We start from the raw sequence: 27438 nt of genomic DNA, 5'->3' as shown, positions 1-27438 counted from the left end.
TAACAATGGGTCTGAATGCTGAAATGAGGACACTTTGAAAGCAGAAGAGCTACTCCATGGGTATGCTCTGGCAGAGTGTTATTGTCTCTTTGAATCTACTTCCTAGAGTAGAAGTACTCAGCAGATACGGAAAAACAGGCCCCTTCATTACAGCACTTTGTGCTTAGGCATCAATTTTGGGTCATGATGGAATACACCCCTCTATTCTTACGCTACGCACTGCTGCAATAATCTTTTTACCACGTATTCTTTACGAGATTTCAAATGATTTGCTTGCCAGTATTGTGGTAAAATGTGTGTCAACATTGTATGCGAACTCGCAAGATTCCACTATTTGACTAACACATTCCAACCCCTGAGCAGGACGCTACTAAACAAAGGAACATGTGCTTGCTGAACTATGCATTTAAGCAATAAACAGTTGACAAGCAGGGAACGAAAACAAAGTTCAAACAAGTGAATATAAATCCGCAGCAGAGACTAGACTTCTGGATCTCAGCTGGAAAGGTTTTTCAAGAGAAGGAACAAACATCTCCAAGGCAAACCCTCCCCCAACTTCATTCTCTACACTTAAGACAAAACCATTGTAAGGAATCTCAGAAAGGGCTCCAACATAGGAAACTGTGGTCAGTAATCTACTGGTGTCTGACAAAGTTTGCGTTGCAACCCAGATTATTTCTCAAGTAGATACTAGTAAGTGCTTTAATTTTTTTTTCTTGTAACCATGCTGATTTTTGTGCCTCAGTACTTAACACTTACTTTATCTTGTAGTTAATACCTTTAATTCACTTTATCTTCTTGTAGTTAATACCTTTAACATTTTGTCTAACTCAGTGTTTTAGATATTAATGGTTAATTGGTAAGCCTCATCTATTTATGGGTTACGGTTAACCGATGGGCTAGAGCAGATGGGGCACTCCACCATAGCCAGAGCAGCCCGTCTGCAGCGGCTGGAGGGAGAAGGGAAGGAGGAGCCCAAGCCCCTGAGGAACTGGAAGGGAGCATCCCCACCCCACAGCACACTTGGGGCACCAGGAACTGGGACTGGTCCTGCCCAGCTGGAGCACCCCAGCCACTCCCCCTTTAATTGGTTAACTGGTTAAATGGCAAGTTAGCCTTCTGTTTAATTAGTTAACCAATTAAAGGGGATTTTTACATCCCTGGTTTAAGTGGAAGTGCCCATGGGTAACTCCATTTAAAATATGGCATAGAATGCTAGAATTGGAAGAGACTTCAAGAGGTCATCAAGTCCATGTCCCTGCCCTCATGGCAGGACCAAGCACCATCTATATAATCCATTATATATTTATCTAACCTGTTCTTAAATATCTCCAATCATGGAGATTCTCCCATCACCCTATGCAATTTAAGCCTAAAGGAATAACAGGTATAATGGGTCTTTGCCCATGAAAGCTTATGCTCCAAAATATGTTAGTCTATAAGGTGCCATAAGACTTCTTGTTCTCTAGGCTTAAGATAGTTGCACTGTCCAAGAAAGGACAGGGCAGTAAAGGACAAACATTTCTGGAAGAAGATCCCATCTGGGACAGGGCTGTGTTGGAGTCACCCCACCATATAATCAAGCCTGCTGAAAGCCAACATTACACAGACAGAGAAGGTGCGACCAGCATGCCGGAAAGTCTGTTTGTGAGTGGCCCACCTGATAGCAAGGTAGTGTAAGGTGCCTAAGGTTGCAGGATAGGAGTGACGCTGTCCCCCAATCCGGATTGTGCTTTGGTATGTTAAAGTGATAACAAAATGTTTCTGCCCCATTTTCCAGTACTCACTCTCTACTGCCTGCTCAATTCCTTTCAGCCGCGCATAGGCCGTGTTGATATCCAAAGTGAAGTTGTCAAGTTGTTCCTGAGTAAGACGTTTGAATTGCATTTCCTGTTCACTGAGTTTCTCAGACAAGTTCTGAAACGAAACCAAAAAAAATTAGTATCAGTGTAAACAGGAAAAGAAATACTTCATGAAGAAACCTGAATGACACCCTTGATAACACACTATCACAGATCAGTTCACTATGTACCTTCCAAGGACAATACGCATTATTAGTACAAAACACCCCCGCAGTCATGTAGCACATTAAAGACTGACAAAATAATTTATTAGGTGATGAGCTTTTCTGGGGCAGACCCACTTCCTGTGCCTACTTCCACATCTGAAGAAGTGGGTCTGGTCCACGAAAGCTCATCACCTAATAAATTATCTTGTGTCTTTAACGTGTTACACAACAGCTTTTTTGTTTTGTGAAGATACACACTAACACAGCTACCTCTCTGTAATTAGTAGTACATACACCATTGCTCTGGCAATCAGCACCCTAACTTGAGATTAGGGCCGAACAGTAATGCACTTGCTGTTAATATCTTCCTGTTTAATCTCCTCCAGCAAAAAGATTAAAAGGAATAGCACCTGGCATAATCAAATAGTTTGTGTATTCCATCCCTTTCAGCGTAACTGGCTTCGTTCTATGGCCTGTATTAGAAGTTTACTGAAGGGTGCATTTAAAAGACTGCTGTCCAGTGGGACCTTTAGGTGATGTGTGTCTCACAAGGCTCCCACAGTAAAGCAGATGCCATGCCATGCAAGCTCTGGCTAGTTCGTTACATCTCTCCCTTCCCTCACCTGCTGAAACTCCAGCTTGAGCTCCTGTTCTTGGATCTTCAGAACATCTCTTAGATGATCAGTATGAGCAGCTGCCTGCCTGCGGAGCTGAGTCCTCATTTCACTCTCCATCACTTCTCGGACTTCTTCTATCTGTACATAAATAAGCCCTAGGTAACAAGCCATCACTTTCCAACTGCTTGCTGACAGCAAGGTTGATGTGCTAGAAACCAGTGATTACATTTCCCTGATAGTTAACAGGGCATACTTTTAACTTATAGAAATGCATGAAAAAAATTGCTCAGATAAAAACACACACAAAAATTCTAAAATTTTCCAAATCAGGTCTTAATGCTTCTATTTTTTCCCCCTCCACTAAATCCAGTATTTTCTTTTCAGATATACACATTATGTCAGATTACCCACTTACAAACTTGATACTGTAGGTTTCCCTTAATTCCTGAATGGTTTTTTTGTAATAATGAGTTGCAGGAGACTCTTTTGTACTGAGCTTCCTGTAAGTGAACTGTTCACTCAAGCTGGCCCCAATCATAATTAATAGAGCAAATGGGATTTACACTGTTTTCCCTTTTCTTCAAATGCCACAGCAACCTAGATCTAAACAGCTCAATTAAAACAAATGTGTGGTGGGAGAGGAGGGTTCTTAACTTTGATGAATGCAGTTGATTTCGGTACAACCAAGATTTCCCCCTGGTTTTCAGAAGCGCGCACACACAAGATTTTGTCTCTCACCATTTGCAAGCCATACGATACACTTGCCACACATGAATACAAATATCCAATACTTGTGTATATTATCTGTGGTTGAGTATGTATCTACAAGGAACATTTTCAAAATGAAGTGACTCTGGAGCTTTTGAAAGTTTTAACCCTACATGCCTAATTTACACACACATTTGAGCACCACAATTTAATATCTAAAACTATATTCATGTTTTTTGATCAGCTACCATACCAAGTTTGCAGCTTGAAAAGTGTCAGACCCCACTGGTGAATTCCACTGCATGCAGAGATCATACTGGGAAACAGCAGCCTGGGAGGACCAACTACCCTATACTTACTATACCTTTTTCCCCTGTTCAATCTGGATCTCGCTTTTGCGGTGCTCTAGTGCTTTGGCCAAGGCTGTCTCAAGCGCTCTCTTATCTTCCAGTTTTTGCTTTTCCAGGGCTGCTTCAATGTGCTGCTGTTCTCTCACTCTCTGTTCTGCCAGTTCCCTGTTCAGCTGGTCGATACGACGATGAGCATGAGCAATGAGAGAATTTAAGTCATCTGTAGACAGCTGACCAGCTGGAGAGAACAACTTTTATTAGAAATAGATCACTGCAGAAACAGTCACACCTTCTCCAGCTCCTGCCCTGCCCACACACAAAATGAGATCATTCCAGGTCACAAACTGGAAATATTTGATACTCAGCACCTTTGATTCAAGGATCTTTGCACCTTAGTAACTCTCCCCCTCTTCTTGCTTTCACACCCATACAAGCCTTTTTGGACAGTGTCTACGAACTAACACAGTGCATTATTTTTCCCTAAATACAGTTAGGAGCCACCAAAATGCTCACCTCACAATATTTCACTATTTTTCTCCATCCGTCTCCCCCAACCCCATGAAGTCTGATTTAGAATTATAAGCTGCTGATGGCTAAAAACTGCCCTTTTACTAGTTTCTAAAGCTCTGTGCAGCTTCTACTGTGCTAATAAGCCACAGAGCACCCCAAGGGAGATAAGGTAAAGCAGACTCAAATTCTAGGTAAGACAGGGCATGCTAAAGTGCAGTCGTGAGAAGATGGAGGCAGTGAAAGGAGAGCAAGCCAATATTGGCAGACAAGTTCCTCTGAGGTTTATATCCCGCATCTGTTACCACAGTCCATAAGCTGGGGGCCTGGTTGATCAAACAATGGAAAGCATCAAAACTACATCTGCATCTGGTCAGAAAGTTGCAGGCTTTAGCTTGGAGTGTAGATCTTGCCACCTTTGGCACTCAGGACCAGGCTTGTTCAATGTGTGCTACAGAAAGTTCTCTCTCAAATCCATTCCCAAGCTGAAGGCAACCTAGTTGATACGCAGACTATCTTACCATGAGCACACTATACTTGTGCTCCAGGATCTGCAGCTGCTATATATTTCTGCAAGGAGTTTAAAGGCGTTGGTTCTTACCTATGAAACACTAAATGGCCCAGGGCATGAGATCTCAACTTGCTAAACAGGGGCAGGTGTGGGGGTCACCACACCACGGAAAAGGCTGAAACACTGGACTCAGGCTACCTACACAAAAGCCATCCCTCCTTGAGCTGCATCACCTTGCTGTCAGCAGAGAAGAGATGGAGCTACTAGCAGAGCATTCTCCATGTTGACCCCCTTTCCTCTGGATTGCTCCATCCCAGACCAGATCCAAAAACAAGCCCAGGATTGCTGATCTGCCAGGCCTGAGCTAAGCTCATTCATTCCACAGGGTACTGGAGGAGGAACTGATGCTGCTGGGCATGGGATTTTATTTGGGGGAAACGAGCTGCAAAGGACTTTTAGTCCAGTTTAGGACTGCTGAGCAATGACTAGCAGGACATGTGGACAGGCTCAGGAAAGAAGTGCTGCTCCTGTGATGAAGCGTTGTTTGTAACTCCTTCTACCAGGTTTAAGTTTGATGTCAAGGGAAAACAGGCTCTTGTACAACATGCTTTGGTTCAGACTCCTAAAAATCAAAGTAAGCAAACTGATAAACTGACCATTTTCCTAATGGGGAGAAATTACAGTACACAGATGTAGGTCATCCACTAATTCTGCAGACTCTACTTGACTTCAAGGGTCTAATGTTCACATGTGCTCAGTATCTATAAGTTCCAATGGGTGCTGGTGGTGCTCAGCACTCTACAAAATGAAGTTCCAGATGGGCATAGGAAAACTGATGATCCTAAAATGAGTGGGCACTGGAAAGATTAGGTCCAAATGGCTTGTCCAAGGTTACTCAGCAAGCCAATGGCAGGACACAAGTTTCTGGTGCAGAGTTCTCTGTTCCTAATGACCTCGGACAGCAACAAGGTGTCCCCAGTGACATGCCAAAATTCATGTAAGGAATTTATCCAAGTAATTTATATTTACAGTAACTATTACCTGAGCAACAAAACTATTTTAAGTACATGATTTACAAGTACAACAGACAAGAACCACGCTTCACAGAGCACTTCAATGGGAAACATTACAAATGCACCAACACAGCACTCAGTTGATATTGCGTTGTTGTAAGCAGCACACAACACACACACAGAAGACTTGAAAAATAACATTCATAAGAGCAGAAAAAGTTACAGTAACTCACCTAAATCAGTTATCTCTGCAACAGAAAGAGGAAGGTTTGGAAAAATTAATGAATAGTCACCACAGCAAATAATTAGTTGGTAAAAGCATGCAGAAATGTACATGAAAATATACTATTCATAGTCTTGTATTTAGAGCGCCTTAGCATATTACAGGGAGTCTGAGTTAAAATGGCAGCTTCTTCTTGGGGGGGGGGCGCGGGGGGTTAAAGCTCTTAAAGCCCCTTCGTATCAAAGCCTCTAAAATAACATTCTGAAATCCAAAACGCAGATTTTAAAGCTTTAATCAAAAGCAGCAGTGCAGTTTAAGCTTAATTACAATTAAGAATAAGCACTACAAATTTAATTGGAAAGCACAGCACAGCATTACACTTTGAAGTTAGTTTTTCAGTTTTAGTTATTCCAAAGCAGAGATGTTCACAACATACCTATCGCTAGACACACAAATATTTCAGAATACATCTCTGAAGCATTTATCATGAGCAACAACGTGGTTCGTTAAACCTGTCAAGTTTGTTTGCATAAATGAAGCTCTGTCAGGTCTGAAATGTAAGACAGACCAGCACAGGGAAGATTTTCCCCAGAAAACGCAATGTACACGTGGGCCTCTTTGTCCCCTTGTCCTGCAATTAACAGTTTGCAGAAAGGACATCTACATCTGCAAAGAGCTCACCTAAAGTGCACTATCACTTGGAAGATCAGGGCCCAAACCCGGATGCTAGGAAAGAATTAACACAGAGTATAGAACTAAAATACCTGACAAATGAACCTGCTACAATTCATAACTGTGAGTGCCAATATGTTCATTTTTCTAGACATAACCTTTTACACCTTAAAAGGCTGCTCACATTTGATTTATTCTTATTGTCTTTGTTCATTAAATAAGGTAAAGTTCATTAAACTTTTTTGCAAAACAGCTTTTCTTGTTTGTTTAAAGAGAATCTGGCAAAAAAGTTTATCATCTGCAAAGACCTAGAATGTTACTTTGGGACTGACGTGAAGTTTTTTAGGGTTATGTGATAAATATCTTAAAATGGGTCTTACCCATGAAAGCTCATTACCCAATACATTTTTAGGGCTGCTTTTTATTTGTAGAGGTGCAGACCAGCATGGCTATCCCTCTGAGTATTTTAAAAATAAAAGTAGTAATCACAGAAAATATAAAGTGAACTACTGCAGCCTGGCTCAGCACCACTATATTATATATAATTAATATTGATACACAACCTGTAATGTACACAAATGTCTACAAATACTTCAGTTGTAATTCAGACACTAAGGCTGTGTCTACACTTGCATTCCTCTTTCAAAAGAGGCATGCAAATGAGGGAAATTGAAAATGCAAATGAGGTGCAGATTTACATCTGCCATCTCATTTGCATATTCTTTCAAAAGAGCTTCATTCAAAAGAAAAGTAATGTAGACGCAGTTCTTTCGAAACTAAACCCCCATCTTCAAAAGAACCCTTCTTCCCTTTTTCATGGAAAGAAGGGTTCTTTCGAAGATGGGGGTTTACTTTTGAAAGAGCCGTGTCTACACTGCTTTCTTCTTTTGAAAGACTATGCAAATGAGATGCCAGATATACAAATGTTTGCTCCATTTGCATTTTAGATTTCCCTCATTTGCATGCCTCTCTTGAAAGAGGAATGCAAGTGTAGATGCAGCCTAACTCATTAAAAGTTATGAACATTTGTGACTCACTACTTTAATATGTTTTCAATGGCTCCTTCTTTGAGCTAGTATATTTGAAGCCAGGAGAAAAAATCCCAAGCACACAGCAGAGAAGTTCCCCCCAAAATCTAAACCTTCAAATTTCACGGACAGACTAAGAAGAGCTACAATATTATGAGACCAACACTCCACTATCTGTAGAACCATATTTAGAAAGTTACCTAATAAGTGAAAGACCCGTAACTTAAAAAATATGTGCTGTGTCTAGTAAAAGTTCAGTGTTGCAATTACAGCTTCCAAATTATCTGACCAGATAAATATGAACACAAGTATCTGGGTAATAGACTATTTCCAACACACTTCTTGCTTTCCACTGCATGCACACAAAGCCATGGACCTCCACTGCAAGATGGGCACTCTCTCTTTAACAGAGAGATGTAAGCACATTAAAAAAAGCAGAATTCTCTCAGAATCAGATCAGTATCCACTACGACAACAAAAGCAGACAATTCAACATCATTAAAAAAATGCCTTTGCATAGCCATAAGAACAATCATTAAAATATCCCAGCAAGCCATTAAGGGATAGCTTCAACTATGTCAAGGGAGCTAGACATCATGAGAAAGAAACTCCCACTGCCAGGTCAATGCCAAACTGCTCTTTGGAAGGAAGATTTTGCAAAGCAGTTAAGCATGTGCTCGTGTTCTGTGTTTTGAAAAGTGCAAAGATGCATAGCTCAGAGGGTCCAGAACCAAGGCAAAAAACACGCTATTTATCTCTGTTGATTGATTTAGCTATCATGTTGCCTAATGCTCACTAATGAAGTAGAACAGAAGCTGTTCAGTAGCATCTCCAGAGAACTTCCCTGTGACATTAAGTGGATTTGCCACAATTCAAGTTAATTTAATCTTGCTAATTGTACACTGATTACTTCATTCAAATGTTATAAAACCCTCACAGATACAGGCCTTGTAAAGATACAGGACTCTAAACAATTTACTGCTTTATACGGTGTATATTCCATTGAGAATATCAGAAGGGAAATATCACAGATCTGATTTTTTAAATGGAAACAAGTAGAAAAAGAAAAGTTGCTCTTTTTCTTCCACAAATAACAGTTGCTTGTTCTTTATTTAGAAGACCTCTTTCAGTTGCACCTGGCCTCTTTTTTCCCCACCATTTTCCACTCTACATCATGACTCTTGGAACACCTGGAAGTTTACAAGCACAAGTACCTTTCCAATGTGAAGTTCCAGTTAGTGGAGGAGCTTTTGTCAAGCTAAGCAGAAACTGTCTCTTGGGCTGTGGCCACACTACCCCTCCCTTTCAGAAGAAGCATGTAAATAAGTCGCTTCAGAATATGCTAATGAGGTACAGACACAAATATGCAGCACATGAATTATGCATTAGCATAATGGTGGCCACATGCGATTCCAAAGTGCCGCTTTTGGAGCACTTACCACCTCTTAGACTGGGGCATTTCAAAAGGACCCCCTGACTTTGAAAGCCCCTTCCTCCTATTTGGTTTGAGGAAGAAGGGGCTCTTGAAGACGGTGGAAGGGGGGGCAGCTTTTGAAAGGCCCCTATCTAACTAGGCTGCAAGAGTTTCTGAAAGTGGCACTTTCAAATCATGTGCTGCCACTATTATGCTAATGAAGCACTGCACATTCATGTCAGCACCTCATTAGCATCTTCCAAAGTGCCTCATTAACATGCCCCTTCTGAAAGGGAGGGGTAGTGTGGCCACAGCCTTGTGGTTTCATCAGAGAGCACAACTGCACCAGAAGTTACCTATTCGAAATGAGGGCATTCTGTACCAGATTAATTAGGATCTTAAAGTTAATTCACAATAGTTCAAAATTAAAAACTAGCTGCAATGAACAGAAATGAAAAATTAAAACAACTGTTTGTGCTGTAGCGCTCTTGGAAAACAAAGTGCTTTGTGCATCATTTAACATTAAAAGGTAACAACAGTCCAAGACTTACTTAGCCCTTTCCAGCCCGTTTGTATTTCTGGAGTGATACTATCCAGTTCTCGCTGAAATTCATCTCTAGCTTTAGCCACAAGTTCATGGTACTGAGCTACTATCTTAGCTTCAGATTGTGCTGCCTGAACCTAAAAGATATAAATAAATAAAAACTGGGTTAAATTTACCTTTCAAACTAAGTAAGAAATAGTATACATTAGGACCATCAATTAACTGCAGTTAACTCACATAATTAACTAAAAAAAGACTCATGATTCCAAAAATTTTGATTAATTGTAGTTTTAAACAACAGAATAGCAGGTGAAACGACCAAATATTTCTGGATGTTCTTCTGCCTATTCAAATTGATTTCTTTCAATTACAACAGAATACAAAGTGTAGACTGCTCACTTTATACTACTTTTATTACAAATATTTGCACTGAAAAAAGTATTTTTCAATTCACCTCATAAGTACTGTGCTGTCATTTCTATCGCGATAATGCAACTTACAAATATAGATTTTCTGTTACATAACTTCACTCAGCATCAAAAAAAAATCCCAAAGTCCACTCAATCCTTTTTCTTGTTCAACCAGTCACTAACCATCCATCCCCAGATATCTCCATGCCATGAGGCTGCCAGTCCAGGGTCAGTGTGGTTGTGATGGAGCTCCACTGCTGAGCTCCCCACCGAGCTCTGGCCATGGACAGGGTCTCCAGGGCTGCAGGTGAGGCTCCATGCCACATATGGGCTCCCTGCCACAGGGCTGCTGACTGTGACTGGGCTCCCCTCACTGAGGTTCCACAACCTCGCTGTCTGCCCTGGGGCTCCCCAGAGCAGGCTGCCAGTGGGACTCCTTGCCTGCTCTCCACACAGCTGGGGCTCTCTGGCCCAGCAACATCCACTGTCCTGCCAGATGAGGGATGTTACAGAACAAGAGAATTTCAACCTATAGCATCATAATCAAAAGCTGCAAGTTACCCAGCTGCCACCAATTTAAAAAAAGCATTCACACACTAAAACAGATCAAGTAACTGAGTCCCTTTCTGCCCCACCCAGATCTTGTGAAAACTGATCATTGTTACATGTCAACACAAAAGCTCAAATTACACCTGAGTCTGTCTGAATTTATTCTCAATATTTTTAAGCTATTGCTGGAGTTTCTGCACATCTGATCCTTACACAAATGGTGATTAGAACAGTCTTGGAAAACATTACCTTTCTGACTTCATTGTCCAGGTCAACTATCATATTATGAAGACTCTCTTCTGCAGCAAGTACGTGAGGTTTGGCTCCAGCAATCTGAGACTTCTTGGCATCATCAATCACACCCTTCATTTTCTCTAATTCTTCTCTGAAAAAAGGCAGAAACTGCTAATTAGCATATAAAGAAGTTCACTTACTATGTATAATGGCAGGAAGATTGATCGGGTGACCTAAATGAAACGAAAGGAGAGTTTTAAACTCTCAGCACAGCTGCTAGAGGGCTTGATGTTCTTAATAATCTGAAATGATGATTGTATTTCATGTGAATTTTTCTTTCATGAAGCTTTTTGCAGCTGAGAGGATAGGTTGGCGAGGACACAGATTTATGTTCTAAGCTTAGTTAGTTTCACATTCTTAAATTGCATATACAAGCGTACATTGTTATGTGCAGTGAACTGGGATGAATGTATGCTGCCAAATCAAATCCACCTGATATTTGAAAACTAAGCTACTTCCAGCTAAAGCAAAGTTTAGTACTACAAAGAAATGCTTACATTTGTAGAAATGAATTGGTTGTATTAACAAAGTTGTTTCAGCCCATTTTTGGAAGGTGTGATGTAAAGTAAATGGAGAGACATTTACAAAATCAAACTTTAATAGAAATGATTTTTTTTAATTTAAATTCTCCCCTTGCATGGTTGGAAACTCAAGACAGCAGCACTATGTTCCTGATTCAAAGCCCATTGCTATGAATGGGAAAGACTCTCATTGACTTGAATAGATTGTGGAGCAGGCCTGAAATGAATACCAGAGTAAAAGTAAACAGCAGCCAGTCAGATTTTTACAGATAAAATACCTTAAGTGTCCTTTAAAAATACCATAAGGTCCCCACGTTCGTGAAGTTCATGTTCACAAATTCAGTTATTTGTGAGCTTGAGGCTGCCGCTTCCCCAGAGCTCCAAGCCCCTCCCCCCCCCCGGCCCCATGATACCAATTTGACTATTTCTAACAGTAAGCAGAGGGAAAGAGCTGCATTCAACACTCCAATCATTTTTAACTTAAAATAATTTTTAGCTGAGAAATTTACACAGTGGTTGGCTATCAGAAGCACTTTTTAAAATCTTTTAACTTTCGGGGTTGGGGAGGTGTTTGATTGTTCTGCTGACAAGCCTTCCTGAGTCTTCTCACATGCTTTCAAGTTCTGTTTGACATCTTCCCAGAAACAGTCTTTGTAGGCTATTTAAATTTTAGATCCCTGCCCTACTTCCGCACACTCACCCTTTATTTAAAAAAAACATTAAAATGACTATGCTTGCATAAACTACTAAAACTCATCAATGAAGACTTAAAAGTAGTTATAAGAAACCTTAGGTCGAAGGTAATCAATAGCTCAATCCTGGATACTCTCCCAGTCTAGCGTGCTATCTGGCGGTGCAACCAGGCTGGTGCTAAGGGAGGTTCCCTACTTGCATGGTCCCATTCCCAGAAGAGACCAGCCCACCTCTGCAGCCCTGTGGAAGGTAGATGCAGGGATCTCTGAGAGTAGCTCAAGTCTGCAAGTACCACCCCTGCAGTTTCCATTGGCCAGGAACAGAGAACTGTGGCCAGTGGAAGCTGTGCGAGTGGATGGACCCATGTGCCTACCCACCCCACCACCCCTGGAGACTGTAGAGGCACATTATCTATTTCTGGGAGCAGCACACGACCAGGACTAGGAGATAGTATTTATTCTACTATGCCACTGTCTGGGAGCTACCCACGGTAACTGCCACCCAGCAGGAGTCCACACCCCAGCAACGCTTCTGGAGCCAGCCTTCCATACCCCAACCTGCACCGCAAGTCCCTACCCCAGTCCAGAGCCCCCTCCTGCATCCAAACTTTCTCCCAGGCCCCACATCCTTCAGCCCCTTGCACACCCCAATCCTCCACCCCAACCTCAGTCTAGAGTTCCCTCTCCCACACTGCACACTCGTCAGCCCAGCCCAGCCCCAGCACCCATTCTGAACCATGGCCCAGATTTCTTCTAAGTTGCGTGGTAGCGCAGCTACCTAGCTACTAATGAGTCCCACTCAGGGCTGCCCCACAGGGAGCTGCCTAGCTGGGGAACGGCTCTTCTCTCTTAGCTGCGACAGCTGCTTGCTGGGGACAGAGGTTTCAACTGGTAAGTAGGAGACAAGGGGGAGGGAGGGAGAAATGGTGAGGAGGGGGTTGGTGGAATGGGAAAGGGAGAGGAGTGGAGTTTGGGGTATCCTGTCTCCCTGATGGGCTACAACAGCTGGGAAAGGAGAGAAAACAGGCAGCTATTGCTTGTGAAAAAACACAGCTCTCTCCCCGAGCCCCATCTGGGCCGTGGTGGGGAGTGGGGAGAGGAGACAATGGTATAGTGGGGGAAACGGTGGCTGGGTGTTGGCATTGATGAGTTGGAGTGGGGAGTTTGTGGTGCAGTGGGGAGTTTGTGGTGCAGTCTCTGACTTTCAGTTGGAATGCAGCTTGTATTGGTGGTTTTGTATTGTAAAGCATTTAGGCTGCCTTTGCAGATAAGGATTCAAGCTTCAGTGATGAATACTGGAGCAAAAGGCCCAGCTCATGACATTTGCAGAATTACATTTCAAATAAAGTTTATACAGGTGTTAATGGCTTCAGGTAAGTAAGGATTCTTTTAAAAGAATTTTTGGACTGTTGTACATATCTGAAAACTTTTAAGATCAAAGATTTTTTGAAGTCCTGTGTTACTAATTAACATATGGTAAATTGCTAGAACTTCGCCATAGATCTTGTTTGTTTGTTTGGCTTTTCAGTTAGAGTTGGATTCCACACGACTGATTTCCATTAAGTTTTAGAATTTTGGGGGGAGGCATATTGGCATTACAGACAGATGTTTGCCATCCAGTAGAGTTCTAGCTAGTAAATATTATATTAATATTTGCAAGGAGAGCATGACCATTTCTAGTTGATTGAGATTTGTTTAGCATCTTAAAGCTGAGCTATCTGTGGATAATATGCATGTCAGCAGGACAGTTTTATGAAATACCAAGGTCTGTAACATGCTCGTGTTTTGGCAGACGCTTTCTTTTTTTGAGAGCAGCTTTAGTGGTGATTCTGAGGACTTAGTTGTCTATGGGAATAAGGTGCTAAAAATGGGGCTCTGGTGCATATCGTTTAACTTAATGACCATGTCTCAGATTTATTTATACACCTTTTTCAGTATGCCCCATTTTGGTGTGTTTATTAGCTTGAGTTGTTAGAAAACTGGATACTACATGTATTCCAAAGATACTGTTAATTTTCTTTTTATCTGATTTCATATTAAACAAACATCTTAAGCATTGATCCTTATTAATTATCCCTTGTTTTAATTTTTTTCTTCAATACCTATGAACTGTTTAAAATATAGATCTAGTTTTTACATCTACACACAATTTCAATATTGCTGCTGTACTAAGATATTTCAACCGCCCAAGGATGGATAATATTGGAGGGAACACTGACTCCAACCCTCAATCCCAGCTCAGTAAAAGTGAGTGAGGGTGGAGGAAGAGTGAATGACAGACCCACAGAATAAACAGACTGAGTTAGGAAGGGCTTCTGAGAAGGGGAAGAGCTTCAGGGAAGGGAAGGGGAGAAAAATCCTGGATTGCCCTTAAATTCAAAAAGTGATCTTCATATAGAAAGATTGGGAGCCACTGCTTTAGGATTATGTGTGGAATGATCCAAAAAAACAGGAATATTTGGATTATTTTTAAATTTCAAGTTTCTAATGTAATTCGTGTACAACCAGAACTTTACAGAACCAGGTTTTAGGGTTGTGGCCACTACAACTGATAATGATCTTTAATGGTATTACTAATCCCTGTACGTACAGAGGACAGCTGTGGAATATCTGAAGTAGGTTTGTTAATAATATTCAAGTTTATCCTTGATTTTATCTGTGTAAGATTTTACAGAGACCAGAAAACTTTACATTATTTGCACTGTCTCTTCTAAGTCATAGTTCAGATGAAACTTGGTTTGTCTGGTTTCATTTACATAGTACTTAAACTCTAAGCATAATCTGATTGATTAATTGTTTTATTATAAAAAGGAGAGGGAAAAAATGAAAATATGTAGATTTTATTGTTTCAGAGTTTTTATTGTCAATGTTCTACAAAATACCAAATCCAGAAATACCAGAGAAGCACATTCTTGTATCAAGCATATGCTTGGGTTAAATTTTTTTGTGCTGGTACAAGTACATATGTAATCTAGTTATGAACACATCAGTTTACACAAATATAGATTACTGTGTTTTGTTCCTAAAAACCTTTAATGAATTTCTGCCAAATTGGACACTGAAGATAGTAAATCAACCTTATAAAATGCTAAGAACAACCTACTTGGCTTTCAAAAGTGCATCAGCAGCATAATCCACAGCCTTCCTACGATCTTTCAGTGCTTCCTCCAAAGTACGCCACTGTGCAGATTTTCTCTCTCCTGAAATCTAGAAAGCACAGGCTAAGTAGGCAAGTTATAACCACTGAAATAATTATTAAGAACAGAAATTCAAAATAACTGTAAAAACTTAAACGTTCCTAACTTATCTTCAATTAAGTTAATTTTTAAAAGAGCATATATCAAACTGGGTCACTGTAAAACAATTACCTTTGTTAGTAATACCAAAAAGTAAAAGTTTTTAAAATCTGATTTTATCAGAATTTGTGTCATTTACTTTACCCAGTTTGTTCTGACTGAACAATGAAAATAATCTATTTATTAAGCCTAGTGCAATAGAACAACATACCAGGTTTTCTAATGGACACTACAGGGAAATATTTGCAGGTCTTTAAAAATTAATACAAGTAAACAGAAATATTAGTTCTTGTGTGTTAAAAGTAATTTTTAAAATTCAATCTCTACATTCAGTTTAATCTATTAAATCATGTTCCTTGCATTGTACAACTGATGAATTTATTTTTCATGCGGTTCCTATCAATTAAGTAGCACTGATTGCCAAATTCTTCCATGTGAAAATGTTATCACCATTACAGACTTTCCGTCTTGGGAACCTCTTCAGTCTAGTCTTATTAGCTGTGGAAATGCCACAGTAAAGCTAATTAGCCACTTAAGCACCATCTGGCCTAGAACACTGCTGAAAGTAACAGCGCAGTGTCACAAATAAATTCTAGAAATGTTAAATTAAACCACACTGGGACTGTGTGTTGGCATAGCCAATATACATTTCATAGCCAGAGACGTCTCAGTTGATGTATACACAGCCCGGAAATGTTTCTGATGCACAACATATAATATGGCTGTTGAAGTTATTGGCTTTAAGAGGAACCTGGACTGGTTTGATGAGAACGACCTAGAAACACATCAGCTCTTGAATTCACTGCATCTTTCCCATCAAATCTACATTAAAGATAAAGATTCAACAGCTAGGGATATGAATCATACCAGATTGGTGCTACAGCATTTTCAGTTATGCCAATGTCACTCACTTTCACAATGGGGATAAAGCTAAATGATAACCATGATGGCATTTGTCTACTTTCTGTGGCAGGAAAAAGTCTTGCATGGATCATACTGAGCAGACTTAACACCTATCTTGTGGAAATCTTCTCCCTGAATCTCAACGTGGATTTTGGTCTGGACAGAGCAGTACAGACATAATTTTCACAGTCCATCAGCTTCAGGAAAAATGACAGAAAAAAACCCATGACCTTCATATGGTGTCCATCAATTTAATGCGTTAATACGAGTTAAGTGCAAATCAAAAATCGCGCTTCTCGAGGGCTTACTGTATCAAACTCCTTTATCATCATCAGATGTCGGGCATTCAACATATTCCTGTAACAATTACATTAGCCTGAGCTACTCATTTCTACGGCTAACTCAAGAACACCCAAGTTTGTATATTATGGCCAATGTAAAGCACCCACTTTCATGTTTGTCATTATAAATGGTATACAGATACACCGTAGTCGAGCTTGAAAACACGTCAGGCTGATCCCAGTAATTAGAAAGAAACTTTCCACAACAAAGCAAGATGGCAGCACATTTGTCATGTTGCTCTTAGCTACTTTGAAACAAGACACATCAACACCTTGAGAAAAATAAGAACAGCACAAGACAAAGATTCAATAGTGTGCAGTGGTCACAGACAATTTTATCTGTCCCACATGCAACTGTGGCAGTGCTTCTTAAGTCAGACTAATCAGCCATACATTTGTTCATTAATAGTGTTTGCATTGACACTGATGTTAGAATCCACTGTGACACATTCCATATTTACTACTGGATGCTAACAAATGAACTTTGGTGCCAACAGAGAAATCCACTGCAACTATTTTAGCAATAGTAACAGTTTTAACAAGTGACCTAAGTGGAGTTAAAGGGCTGTTTGATGTATATTTATTTCATAAACGCTTCACCTATATTAAATGTTAACTCTCTGAATATTGCTAGTGAGCAGGTAAACAAACCCTATTCCCTATTTCACAGGCAAGGAACCTGAGGTACAAAAGTGCAACTACATGTTCCACACCCACATCCAGGACAAAAAAATATTAAAATACATTTTGCGTGTGAATACCTTCCATAATTTCAGACAGACTAGGCTAGTAAAAAAAAAAATTGGTTGTATGGTCAACATTTCTAGATACTTCAACAGACAAAGGAAGAGCTGTATCATAATTTTATTCAGTTTACCTCAGAATTATCCATAGCTTCCTTCAGTATCTCAGCATGAGCATTAACAGCTTGCACTGCAGCTTCCTGTGCTGTAATTGCCTGAAGGGTTACTCGAGCAGTACTGCTTAGGGCTCCTTCCAAAGTTGCTGCAAGAGCTGGAAAAATAAAACAGATAAATCTCCCTCATTACCCTTACCATAATGAAATGCATTTCTTATTCCCCCCGCCCCCCGACTACATTTCCTCAAATGGACCCCACCAGGTTACTTTACGCCATCGAAAAGGATAAGTGAGAATTCCTTAGAATTATTTGTGTGTGGATTGTGCTACATTAAGGGCAAATACAGAGGTTTTCACTGCTTCCTTCTCAATAAAGTCTCTTTCCAGGATACCATTTTTTCCTGATGTGGGGAAGGTCACTCAGTGGTAGGGACTATATCCTACTCTGCAGCAGAGCAGACAATCTAATAGGTCTTTTCATCTCCAGTTACTGCCATAGTTCTTCATAGCAGCAAGAGAGTTCTTCCATCCAGACATGGGCTGTCAGAAAGGCATAGAGGTAGGAATAGCAGACAGTTTTTTTCCATTATAATGTCTTAGCTTTTTTGCTTCACTCTGATCTTCAGAGGACTTTCTGCTCCAGAAATCTCAAACATGGGTATCTGAAGGATCACACTACCTTTCACTGTAATCAGGTTCCTAGGCCTTCAAGTTTAAGACCAGGCCCCAGTTGCCCTAACAGCAATCCGTTCTGAGGTATAGTAATACAAGTAGAGACTTAACTCCTCCATTTAAAATTGCTCTGCCTCTACCCAGTTAATGCCTTGGAGCATGCAACAAGGGGGAAAAATATCTGTCTTACTCCAGTTTCCTTTCTTATGGCAGGAAAGTCTGCAGCTCCATTACAATGGTCTTAACCTTACTTGCAGTTCCTCAGAGGCAAAGCCAGACCTGTCGATGAAGGCCAGCTAGAAGTAGCCACAGCCCTGAAGACCCAGGCACCTGAAGATTCTATGAAGCATTTTTGGAAGTAATTTATCTTTATACTGGAAAATCTTTAATCCAACAACCCAGGAAGTAGCATATACCAGATTACAGAATTTTCCAGGCCATGGAAGGTGCTGTGGAGCCTGGGCATGAGGCAGCACATGTGGCTCTGAATCCCCACCACTATGGAAGCAGCAGGGGAAAAGTCTCCGGACCAGCACTTCACTGCACTGCCGTTCCCCTCAGCTGGCCAAAGAGTGGGAAGAAGAGCTGTAGCACGCAGAGCCACTTGCTCCTCCCCCTCCCAGGATCCAAACCTCAGGTGTTCCCAAACGAGACACACCCAGATTATGGACATCCTGGTGTATTAAACATAACGAGGAATTCTTAAACACTAACTAATTTACATATAACATGCCTATAAAGAATTGGAGAGTTACACAGTGTAAGCCCTCTTCAGAACTGAAATGTGTCTGCAATGGCTCTGCAGATTTTCCCACTACAAGAAAGGAAATTTTCAGATAAGGAAAGGTAGTTTTTCCTATTTGTCTTAGTTGGGTAAATCTGCAGATTATTGCTAGGGGATGTCCAATAGCAGGGTCTCGCCAGATAAGGAAAGTCTGAATGACACAGATCTAGAAATTAAAATACAAAATGAAAAACCCAAATATTAGTTACCGGGTCAGCACAAGCCTGCAGAACCATCTGTCTAATGGCAGGGACTGATGAGGTCTGCACATTAATTTGTAGCCCTTTCTGAAGGAGTGAAAACATGACCAGGGACCCAACCCCAATATCTTTGTGTTAGATATGATTCTTCTGGCCCAGAGGCTTCCATGGCTCTGAAATGAATGAGCATGAACATTTGAGGGGAAAATTCCTCTATTTTTCCAAAGCATCTGAAGTGCACCACTTTAGCTATCTAATGGCTGAAGCTTTGGTAATTTCTTTTTTTCCTTTAATTATTATTTATTGCAGGTATTTTAGATCAACAGAGCAAGGCATCTGCTAAACTGAATATTGCATTCAACACTGCTTTTCTAAAAATGCTCAAAGTCTATACAAGCTGGGAAGGAGTGTTAGGGGCTGTTTTGCATGTGGGCAAGTCTTTTTTGGGAGGGGACGTGGGAGGAGGGGAAATAAAGGCCGCAGTAACTTTTAGCACAACTTGGCCCTCATGAAAGGTGAAATGTTTTTCTCTGAGAACACAACCTCTGAAAATGCTCACTGCTGATATAATTTCATCTACAAGGACAACATTTGGAGATAGAAATCTAAGAACACCTCTGACTAGGGATCGTGGCATTTGCTTACTTGGGGCTTTTGGAACAAGTTTCAGATCCCAAGAGAGCTCTCCTCATTGGTGTAGAGTTATGTAGTAGAGAGCACTAAGAAATCTTTTGCCAGGATAACAGGAAAATCCTGCACTTGCTTACAGCTTCTTATGAGCTGGAATGGCTACCTTTTAGATTTTAGAGCGAAGCTTTTACACATATATTAAGACTTTCCTTTAAGAACTCAAAAAATGCTTTGCCCCTCCCTTGGCTGGATCCATTCATGCTGATGACTTAGCAATAAGCTTCACACATACATCAGGCCCTTAAAGATACCTTGGTTTTGATTACTTCTGAAGGTAAAAATATGTTAAATGTATCCAAATGGTCCATTGTTCCCTCTAAAATATCATGTAGCTTGGGTGCAAGAGTTGTACCTGATGAACACATCTTTCTTGTAGGGGAAGCATAAGTGAGCAGAAGTTATCATCAGAACTGGATACAAGAACAACTACCCCTGTAGATAATATGTGATCACATTCTTTCCTTCTCTTTCCTGCACCTATCCCCTTCCCAGAAAGCACAGTGTTCAGGAAAATAATTCTACTTCTGGCCAAGGGAGAAAGTGAACAATCATAGATATGGCCTATTTAGCCACCTCTTCGGAACTTGGAAACTATTATGTCCCCATTCAGTCTTCTCTTTTCCGAATGAAACAAACCCAGTCCTTTCACTCTTCCCTCACATATCACATTTTCTAGACCTTTCATCATTTGTGTTGCTCTTCTCTGGACCTTCTCCAATTACGCAACATGTTTCCTGAAATGGGGTGCCCAGAACTGGACACAAGACTCCAGTTGAGGCCTAATCGCTGTGGGGTAGAGTGGAAGTATTACTACTCATATCTTACTTACAACATTCCTGTAAACACATCCCAGAATGATGTTCGCTTTTTTTGAAATAGTGTCACACTATTGACTTATGTTTAGTTAATAGTCCACTATGATCACTAGATACCTTTCCACACTATTCATTCTCAGGTAGTCATTTCCCATTTTGTATATTTGAAATGGACTGTTTCTTCCTAAGTGTAGCACGTTACATTTGTCCATATTGAATTTCATTTTATTTACATCGGATCATTTCTCCAGTTTGTCCACATAATTTTGAATTTTTATCCTATCCTCCAAAGCACTTGCAACCTCTCCCAATATGGTATTACCTGCAGACTTGATAAGTTTACTCTCCATGCCTTTATTTAAATCAGGGATGAGCAAACTAGGGGGGTGCGGTGGAATCCCCCTCTCCATGTGGGGGCACTCTGCGGCCTCCCCACAACCACTGTTGGCTCAGCTACCTTGTGCAGCGCTGCCTGCCTCCCTGCCTCCACATCCTCTGTCACCAACAGAGAGCCAGCTTCATTTCCAGTCATTCCCTCACAGCACCTCTAGAGCCTCCCTGCAGCTTCTCTAGGCTAGGCTGACCTGTGCTGCCAGCCCTCCTGCCCCTTAAGGGTCCACCCTCCCTGGGAATGCTTGAATCATTTCCAGTCTCCCTGCCTGAGCAATCTGGGAGGCACAAGTGGCAGAGGTAGCTGAGGGCGGGGTAAGAGATATGCGCGTCTATGGGGACAGCCCCTTTGTTCAGCATCCCAAGAGAGTTCAGGCTTTGGGTTTTTTTTTAATTTTTTGAAATGTAATTATGTTGATCTTTTGTTTAACTTTTGCCCAGGAGAACTGGAGAAGCAGGTGGTAAGGAGGATAGTGGGCTCCTTTGTTCAACTTTGCCTGGGAGGGCTGAAGAAGGTGTTGGAGCAGAAATGCTTATTCTCTTTGCATATGGAGCAGAAACCCTTATTCACTTTATATCCATATTCTAAATTTGGTATTATAACACTAGATTGTTACAGACTAACACATTTAGCAATTTGTTACTGTTATTACTTTTGTTAATCTTATTAATTGTATTCCTGAAACATTTCATATATGTTTCTGGTTTAGTTAGCTTAGTAAGTAAAAAGTTAGAGTTTCTAATATTGTGCCCACGTTAATGAAATCAGAAGAATGCTGGAGGCCAAAGCCTAGATGCTTGAAATACTAGGTACTTTGGAAGTCCTTGTAACACTGATTGTGTGTGAAAGTGGAATGCCTGTGATGAAGTTTTTTCTGATTTGTCCTCCTTGATTACTGTTTTTGGTTCTCTGTGCCTTAAATACTGAGTCTGTTCTGGTACGGCTATGGTCTGAAGAAGTGGGTCTGTCCCACGAAAGCTCACCTAATAAATTATTTTGTTAGTCTTTGAAGTGCTACTTGACTGCTTTTTTGTTTTGATAGTATATAGGCTAGCATGGCTCCCTCTCTGTTACTGTGCTGAGATAAAGGTGTGAAGAGTATCCTTAAAGTCAGACCGCCAAGGAGGGGCGAAGCATGGGTGAAGATAGATTCAGCAGGAAATAGATTCAGTCAGGAAAGACCCATCAGCATAAGGAGTGGTCGGATTGGCAAACTGATGACTCTAAAGAATGGAGCAGACACCCCTAAAGACAATTAATTACAGAATAAGCCTCTCGGAAATGTTTTGGGAACAACTGATATCAGAGAGATAACTACCAGTCACAGACAAACACAGCAGGTTCCACCAACTTCAACAAGGAAAAAGGATTACAAAAGTTGGGTGCTTTGCCATGGACTTTCGGTTCATCCTGCCACCAACTCCAGAAGACCACTGGATCATGACTGACAAGGCCCTGCTCCCCCACTGTGATCGATCTAGCCAGCCACCAGATTGATCCAGACGCTGGTTTGGTAACTATAACATCGTCTCGCAAGACTAAGTGCATGGTGTGTGTATGTGTGTGTGTGTGATTGAAAAGTATATGCTACTGCTGTATTCTCAATAAATGCGGTATACTGCCTTTTCCCCTTCAAAAGATCTCGTGTGCTTCGTTTAAGCATAACAAATGCGGTGGGGGAAAGTGGTCTCTTTAAACAGCAGGGAGCTGCTGGTTTTGGGTTTTTTTTGGAGAGTGGGTGGGACGGGTTCTTGAACAGCAAGAAAAAGAGTTTTTATATTTAAAGCAATGTCCATCTCATTGAAAAGTTGTTATGTATCTATAAAGGCATTCTCCATCTCATTAAAATTTTTGAAATATGTTACTGTTTCTGTCTGTATATTCCTATTTATATACTGATTAATAAAATTTTTACATTCTATATATTTTCTTATATGTGCTGAAAAGGTTTTTGTTTTCTTTCCCCCCATATAAACTGAAATTTCTGTTGATCTGGATTTTATGAGACAGGTTACGGGCCCCAGCTAATTGGAGGGACGAATAGGGGGACCTGCAGTAAAAAGTTTGCTTACCCCTCATCTAAATCACTGAAGAAGATACTGAACAGAACCAGACGCAGAGCTGATTCCTGAGGAACCTCTCTTCCAACATGACTCTGAACTTCTAATAACTACTCTCTAGGAACTCTTACCTAACCAATTATTTACCCACTCTATAGTAGCTCCATCTTGGTTGCATTTCCCTAGTTTGTTTATGAGAAGGTCATGCAAGACAGATTAACATGCTTTATTGAAGTCAAGATATACCACGTCTGCCACTTCCCCCCCATCCCTAAGACTTGTTACCCTATCAAAAAATCTATCAGGTTGGTTTGGCACAATTTGCTCTTGACAAATTCATGCTGTTAACCTATCACCTTATATTTTCCAGATATTTGCAAAGTAATTGCTTATTATTTGCTCCATTATTTTTCCAGTTATACACGTTAAAATGATTGGCCTGTAATTCCCCAGATTGTCTTAATTTCCCTTTTAGATTGGCATTACATTTGCCCTTTAACAGTCAACTGGAATTTCTCCCATATTCCACAACTTTTCAAAAAATTATCGCTGATGACTCAGATATCTCCTCATTCAGTTCCTTGAGTGTTCTGGATGCATTTTATCAGGCCCTGGTAATTTAACAACATCTAATTTATTAAAATAACTTAACTTGTTCTTCCCAATTTTAGCTTTTAATTCTACCTTATGTTCATTAGCCTTCACTATCTTAGACATCCAATCACCACCAACCTTCTTGGTGAAAATTGAAACAAAGTGGCCATTAAATGCCTCTGACGTATAAACATTTTCTTTATTATATCCTGCCCTCCCTCCCGCACTGAGTAATGGGCCAACCCAGTCCTAATATATTTGTAGAATGCTTTGTTACCTTTATATGTCAAGCTAGTTTGATCTCATTTTGTGCTTTGGCCTAAATTGTGTCCCTACATACTTGTGTTATTTGTTTATATTCACCCTTTGTAATTTGACCTAATTTCCATTGTTTTGTAGGATTCTCACTTCATTTTTAGATCATTCAAGAGCTCCTGGTTAAGCTGGGGGGAGGGGAGAAGGTGTTTCTTGCCATACTTCCTATCTTTCCTATGCAGTGGGTTAGTTTGTTCTTGTACCCGTAATAACGTCTCTTTGAAAAACTGTCTTCAACTCTTTTTCCTCTTAGACTTGCTTACGGTGGGATCTTATCTAACAAACCCCCAATTTGCTAAAGTCTGCTTTCTTGAAATCCATTATCTTCATTTTGCTATTCTGTCTCCTACCATTCCCTTAGAATCATGAACATTACCATTTCATGATCGTTTTCACCAAAGCTGCCTTCTACTTCCAAATTCTCAACCAGTTCTTCCCTATTTGTCAAAAATCAAACCTAGAACAACCTCTCCCCTAGTAGCTTTTTCCACCTTCTGATGAAAAAACTGTCTCCATTATATTCCAAGAACTTGTATAATCTGCCATGAGGTGTTATTTTCCCAACAGGTGCCTGAATAATTGAAGTTTCCCATCACCACCAAGTCCTGTGCTGTGGATGAGGATTTTGTTAGTTGTTTTAAAATAGTCACATCTACCTCTTCTTTCTGGTTTGGTGGTCTGTAGTTGATCCCTACCATGACACCACCCTTATATTTTACCCCTTTTATCCTTACCCAGTGACTTTCAACAAGTCTTGCTCCTACTTCCACTTCAACCTCTGTTCTAGTGCATACATTCTATTCATATATTATCTATATTATACATGTTTACACACACACACACACACACACAAAACACCTCACACTCCTCCCTCCAAGGGCCTCCACCCTGCACCCCCACCGCCTGACCCAGCATTGTGAAAGTGAGTGAGGGTGAGGAAAAGCAAGCAATAGAGGGAAGAAGGATGGAGCGAGCAAGGATGGGACCTCAGAGGAGGGGTGGGATGCAGCCTTGCCTCAGGGAAGGGGCTTGGCAGGGTTTCTGCGTCTAATTAATTGAACAATTGGCAACCCTACCAAGTGGGCACACTGAAAGCCTGGCCATGCTGGAAGAGTACTTCCGGAAATTGAAACTGGCAGGTCACTGGGCACCAGCCAGCACAGATGTAGCATTACGTAGAAGCACAGCTTGTACATGCATGGAGGCCCAATGACTGCTCTGCCATGAGGCCTGGAATTGCTGTCAGGAGGCCGAACCTAGTAAAAGCCATTGTAATGGACTTTCTTCCCTCTGAAGCAGCCTGCTTTCCAACATAGATCCCTTGTCATTCTTACCCCAGTGTCCCAACATAACATGCTCCTCCTGCTCTGCTAAGTCTCCTATGGTGAGAATGCCTTTTATTCTTACTAACATCAGACTGGCAGATGGACTAGACAAAAAGGGCACGGAAGCAGTCTTATATAAAAGCTTTACAATACTGTAGCTACTTCATAAATTACTATTTGTTCATTGCCATGTGTAGGCATGATTATACTGTATGTTTACAACAGTATGAATTTCTATCTATGCCAATAAAGTAATATCTTAATTTACATACATGAAATCTTCTCTTGCTCCTCTTTGTCTTGCTGTGCAAGACGTGCTGCAACCTCCTCTGGTGGCCGTTCTTTTATGGCAGGGGAGTCTTCAACTAGGAACAAAGATGTGGAGGGTAAAACAAGGCTTAGTTTAAAAAAAAAAGAAAAAGCAAAGTTAGTACTAAGGGTACTTATCATGGAGGGACCATGTCCTTTTAAGTCCAATTCATAGAGACAGCCTCACTACCATCATCCAACTCTGTAGTTACAAAGTTTAGCCTGAATTCTCCTTGAAATCAAAGATAACTGAACAGATGATCAGAATTATCCTCACATCTCGAGTAGTGTAAGAATAAACTGAAAAATAAATTGAGACTGAAAGCATTACTCAAATACACTCGTGAAATATGGACCATCATATGGTGAATAACCACTACAGGTTGTACTGCTCAAATTCATTACTCTCCACCAATGCTGCCAGATGAGAGAGTAGCCGGCAGATGCAGGAGCCTCAGCGGGCTGGGAGCCAGGACCCCGCCTGCCTCGCAGCTGCAGGGCTGGAGGCTGCCGAAGGTCCAGGAACTGGAGCTCACTGGCAGTAGGCGGCCAGGAGTTGGAGCCTCTTCCTTCCCCTGTGGCAGTGCAGGGCTGGGTCCTTGAGTCCTCACTTGCTCCACAGCAGCATGGGCTGGGATGCTGCCGCACAGCTGGGAACCAGAGGTCCTCAGTGGGCACTGGAGTCCTTGTCTGCCCTGTGGCAGTGCAGGGACAGAGCCTGAGCTTGTTCTGCAGCAGCAGAGCCTGGGAGGCTGCCATGGGGCCAGGAGTTGCAGCCCCTGCCTGCCTCGTGGCAGCGGGAGCTGTGAGGCTGCTACAGGCCTGAGCTCGAGCCCCGCCCCACAGCGGAGCGGGGCCAGGAGCCTGAGCACCTGTTTGTTCCACAGCAGTGGGGGTGAGTTGCTGCCATTGCGCTGGGAACTGGAGCCTTCTGGCAGCACACGGCCAGGAGCTGGAGCTGCCATGTGAAACGCAGCAGGGGGAGCCGAGAGGCAGCTGCAGGCAGGAGTTGCAGCCCCTACCTGCCCTGAGGTGGGGGTGCAGGGGTTGGTTGGAGCCCTGTGGCAGCCCCTTGGAGCATGGGCTGGGGCCAGAGCCCCAGGGGAGGGAGGTTGGTGCCCCAACAGTCCCTGAACACAGCCCTGCACTTTCCCTCATCCAGCAAATTCTCTTGTTTGGGACCTGTCAGGTCCCCAGCATGCCAGATAAGGAAGGTGCAACCTGTACTTTGTACTTCCATTGCTTTGCTAGCATGGCTGGGAAGTTCAGCCCAAGCAGTGAAAGGTTACGAGGGAGGCTCTGAAATTCTATATTCCCATCATTCTAATCAACAGACTTCAGTTCTCTCCTATTTAGGGCCATTCACTTTGCACTATTTCTCCTTACTTCACAACACACAGTAAGTGGACAACAGAAGATTTATGGCCTAAATATTATTTAATACAGGAAGTCTGTGGGGGAGCAGAGATAAGAATTCAGATTTCCCGTCTCCTAGCCCAATGCTGTACCACAAGACCAAGTTGCCTCTTAATGCTCACAGCAGCTCTAAAGTGTTTATTTACCGCTGGCATATTGACTTTGAGACCTGTTTAATATAATACCAATAAAAATCTTACTTTGAAGAAAGTTAATATTATTATTGCAAAGAAGCTATCGTTCTACTCAGTATGCTATCGTGTGTTTTAAAAGTTCGTGATTGGTGCCTCTTCACTAAGGGCATATATAGCTTTCCTGAATTCTTGCCAAAAAAAAAAATCACCAAACTAGAAGCTGAGTGTGACATACACAGTTCTGAATCCCACAGTACTAGTTGAGTAGAAATC

The 27438-nt window shown here is 41.4% G+C and overlaps 1 protein-coding gene across 2 annotated transcripts in view; it reads right to left on the bottom strand.

Annotated features, from left to right (window-relative positions):
• The window catches only part of IMMT (inner membrane mitochondrial protein), a 41556-nt gene that overhangs the window by 1179 nt on the left and 12939 nt on the right, over window positions 1-27438 (bottom strand). Inside the window, exons 6-14 of one of the 2 annotated variants that reach the window (XM_074992277.1) lie at window positions 25579-25671; window positions 17479-17615; window positions 15165-15268; window positions 10804-10939; window positions 9603-9732; window positions 5948-5962; window positions 3698-3921; window positions 2632-2763; window positions 1788-1917 (exon numbers count right to left, since the gene is read on the bottom strand). In XM_074992277.1, the coding sequence (XP_074848378.1) occupies window positions 1788-1917; window positions 2632-2763; window positions 3698-3921; window positions 5948-5962; window positions 9603-9732; window positions 10804-10939; window positions 15165-15268; window positions 17479-17615; window positions 25579-25671 (1101 nt within the window). The remainder of the gene's footprint in view (window positions 1-1787; window positions 1918-2631; window positions 2764-3697; window positions 3922-5947; window positions 5963-9602; window positions 9733-10803; window positions 10940-15164; window positions 15269-17478; window positions 17616-25578; window positions 25672-27438) is intronic. The other variant, XM_074992278.1, reaches the window with a different exon arrangement.

The sequence above is a fragment of the Carettochelys insculpta genome, chromosome 4 (assembly GCF_033958435.1).
Source record: "Carettochelys insculpta isolate YL-2023 chromosome 4, ASM3395843v1, whole genome shotgun sequence".
NCBI lineage: Eukaryota > Metazoa > Chordata > Testudines > Carettochelyidae > Carettochelys > Carettochelys insculpta.
Note: the sequence above shows the minus strand (reverse complement) of the source record. Positions and strands in the feature narration are given on the sequence as shown.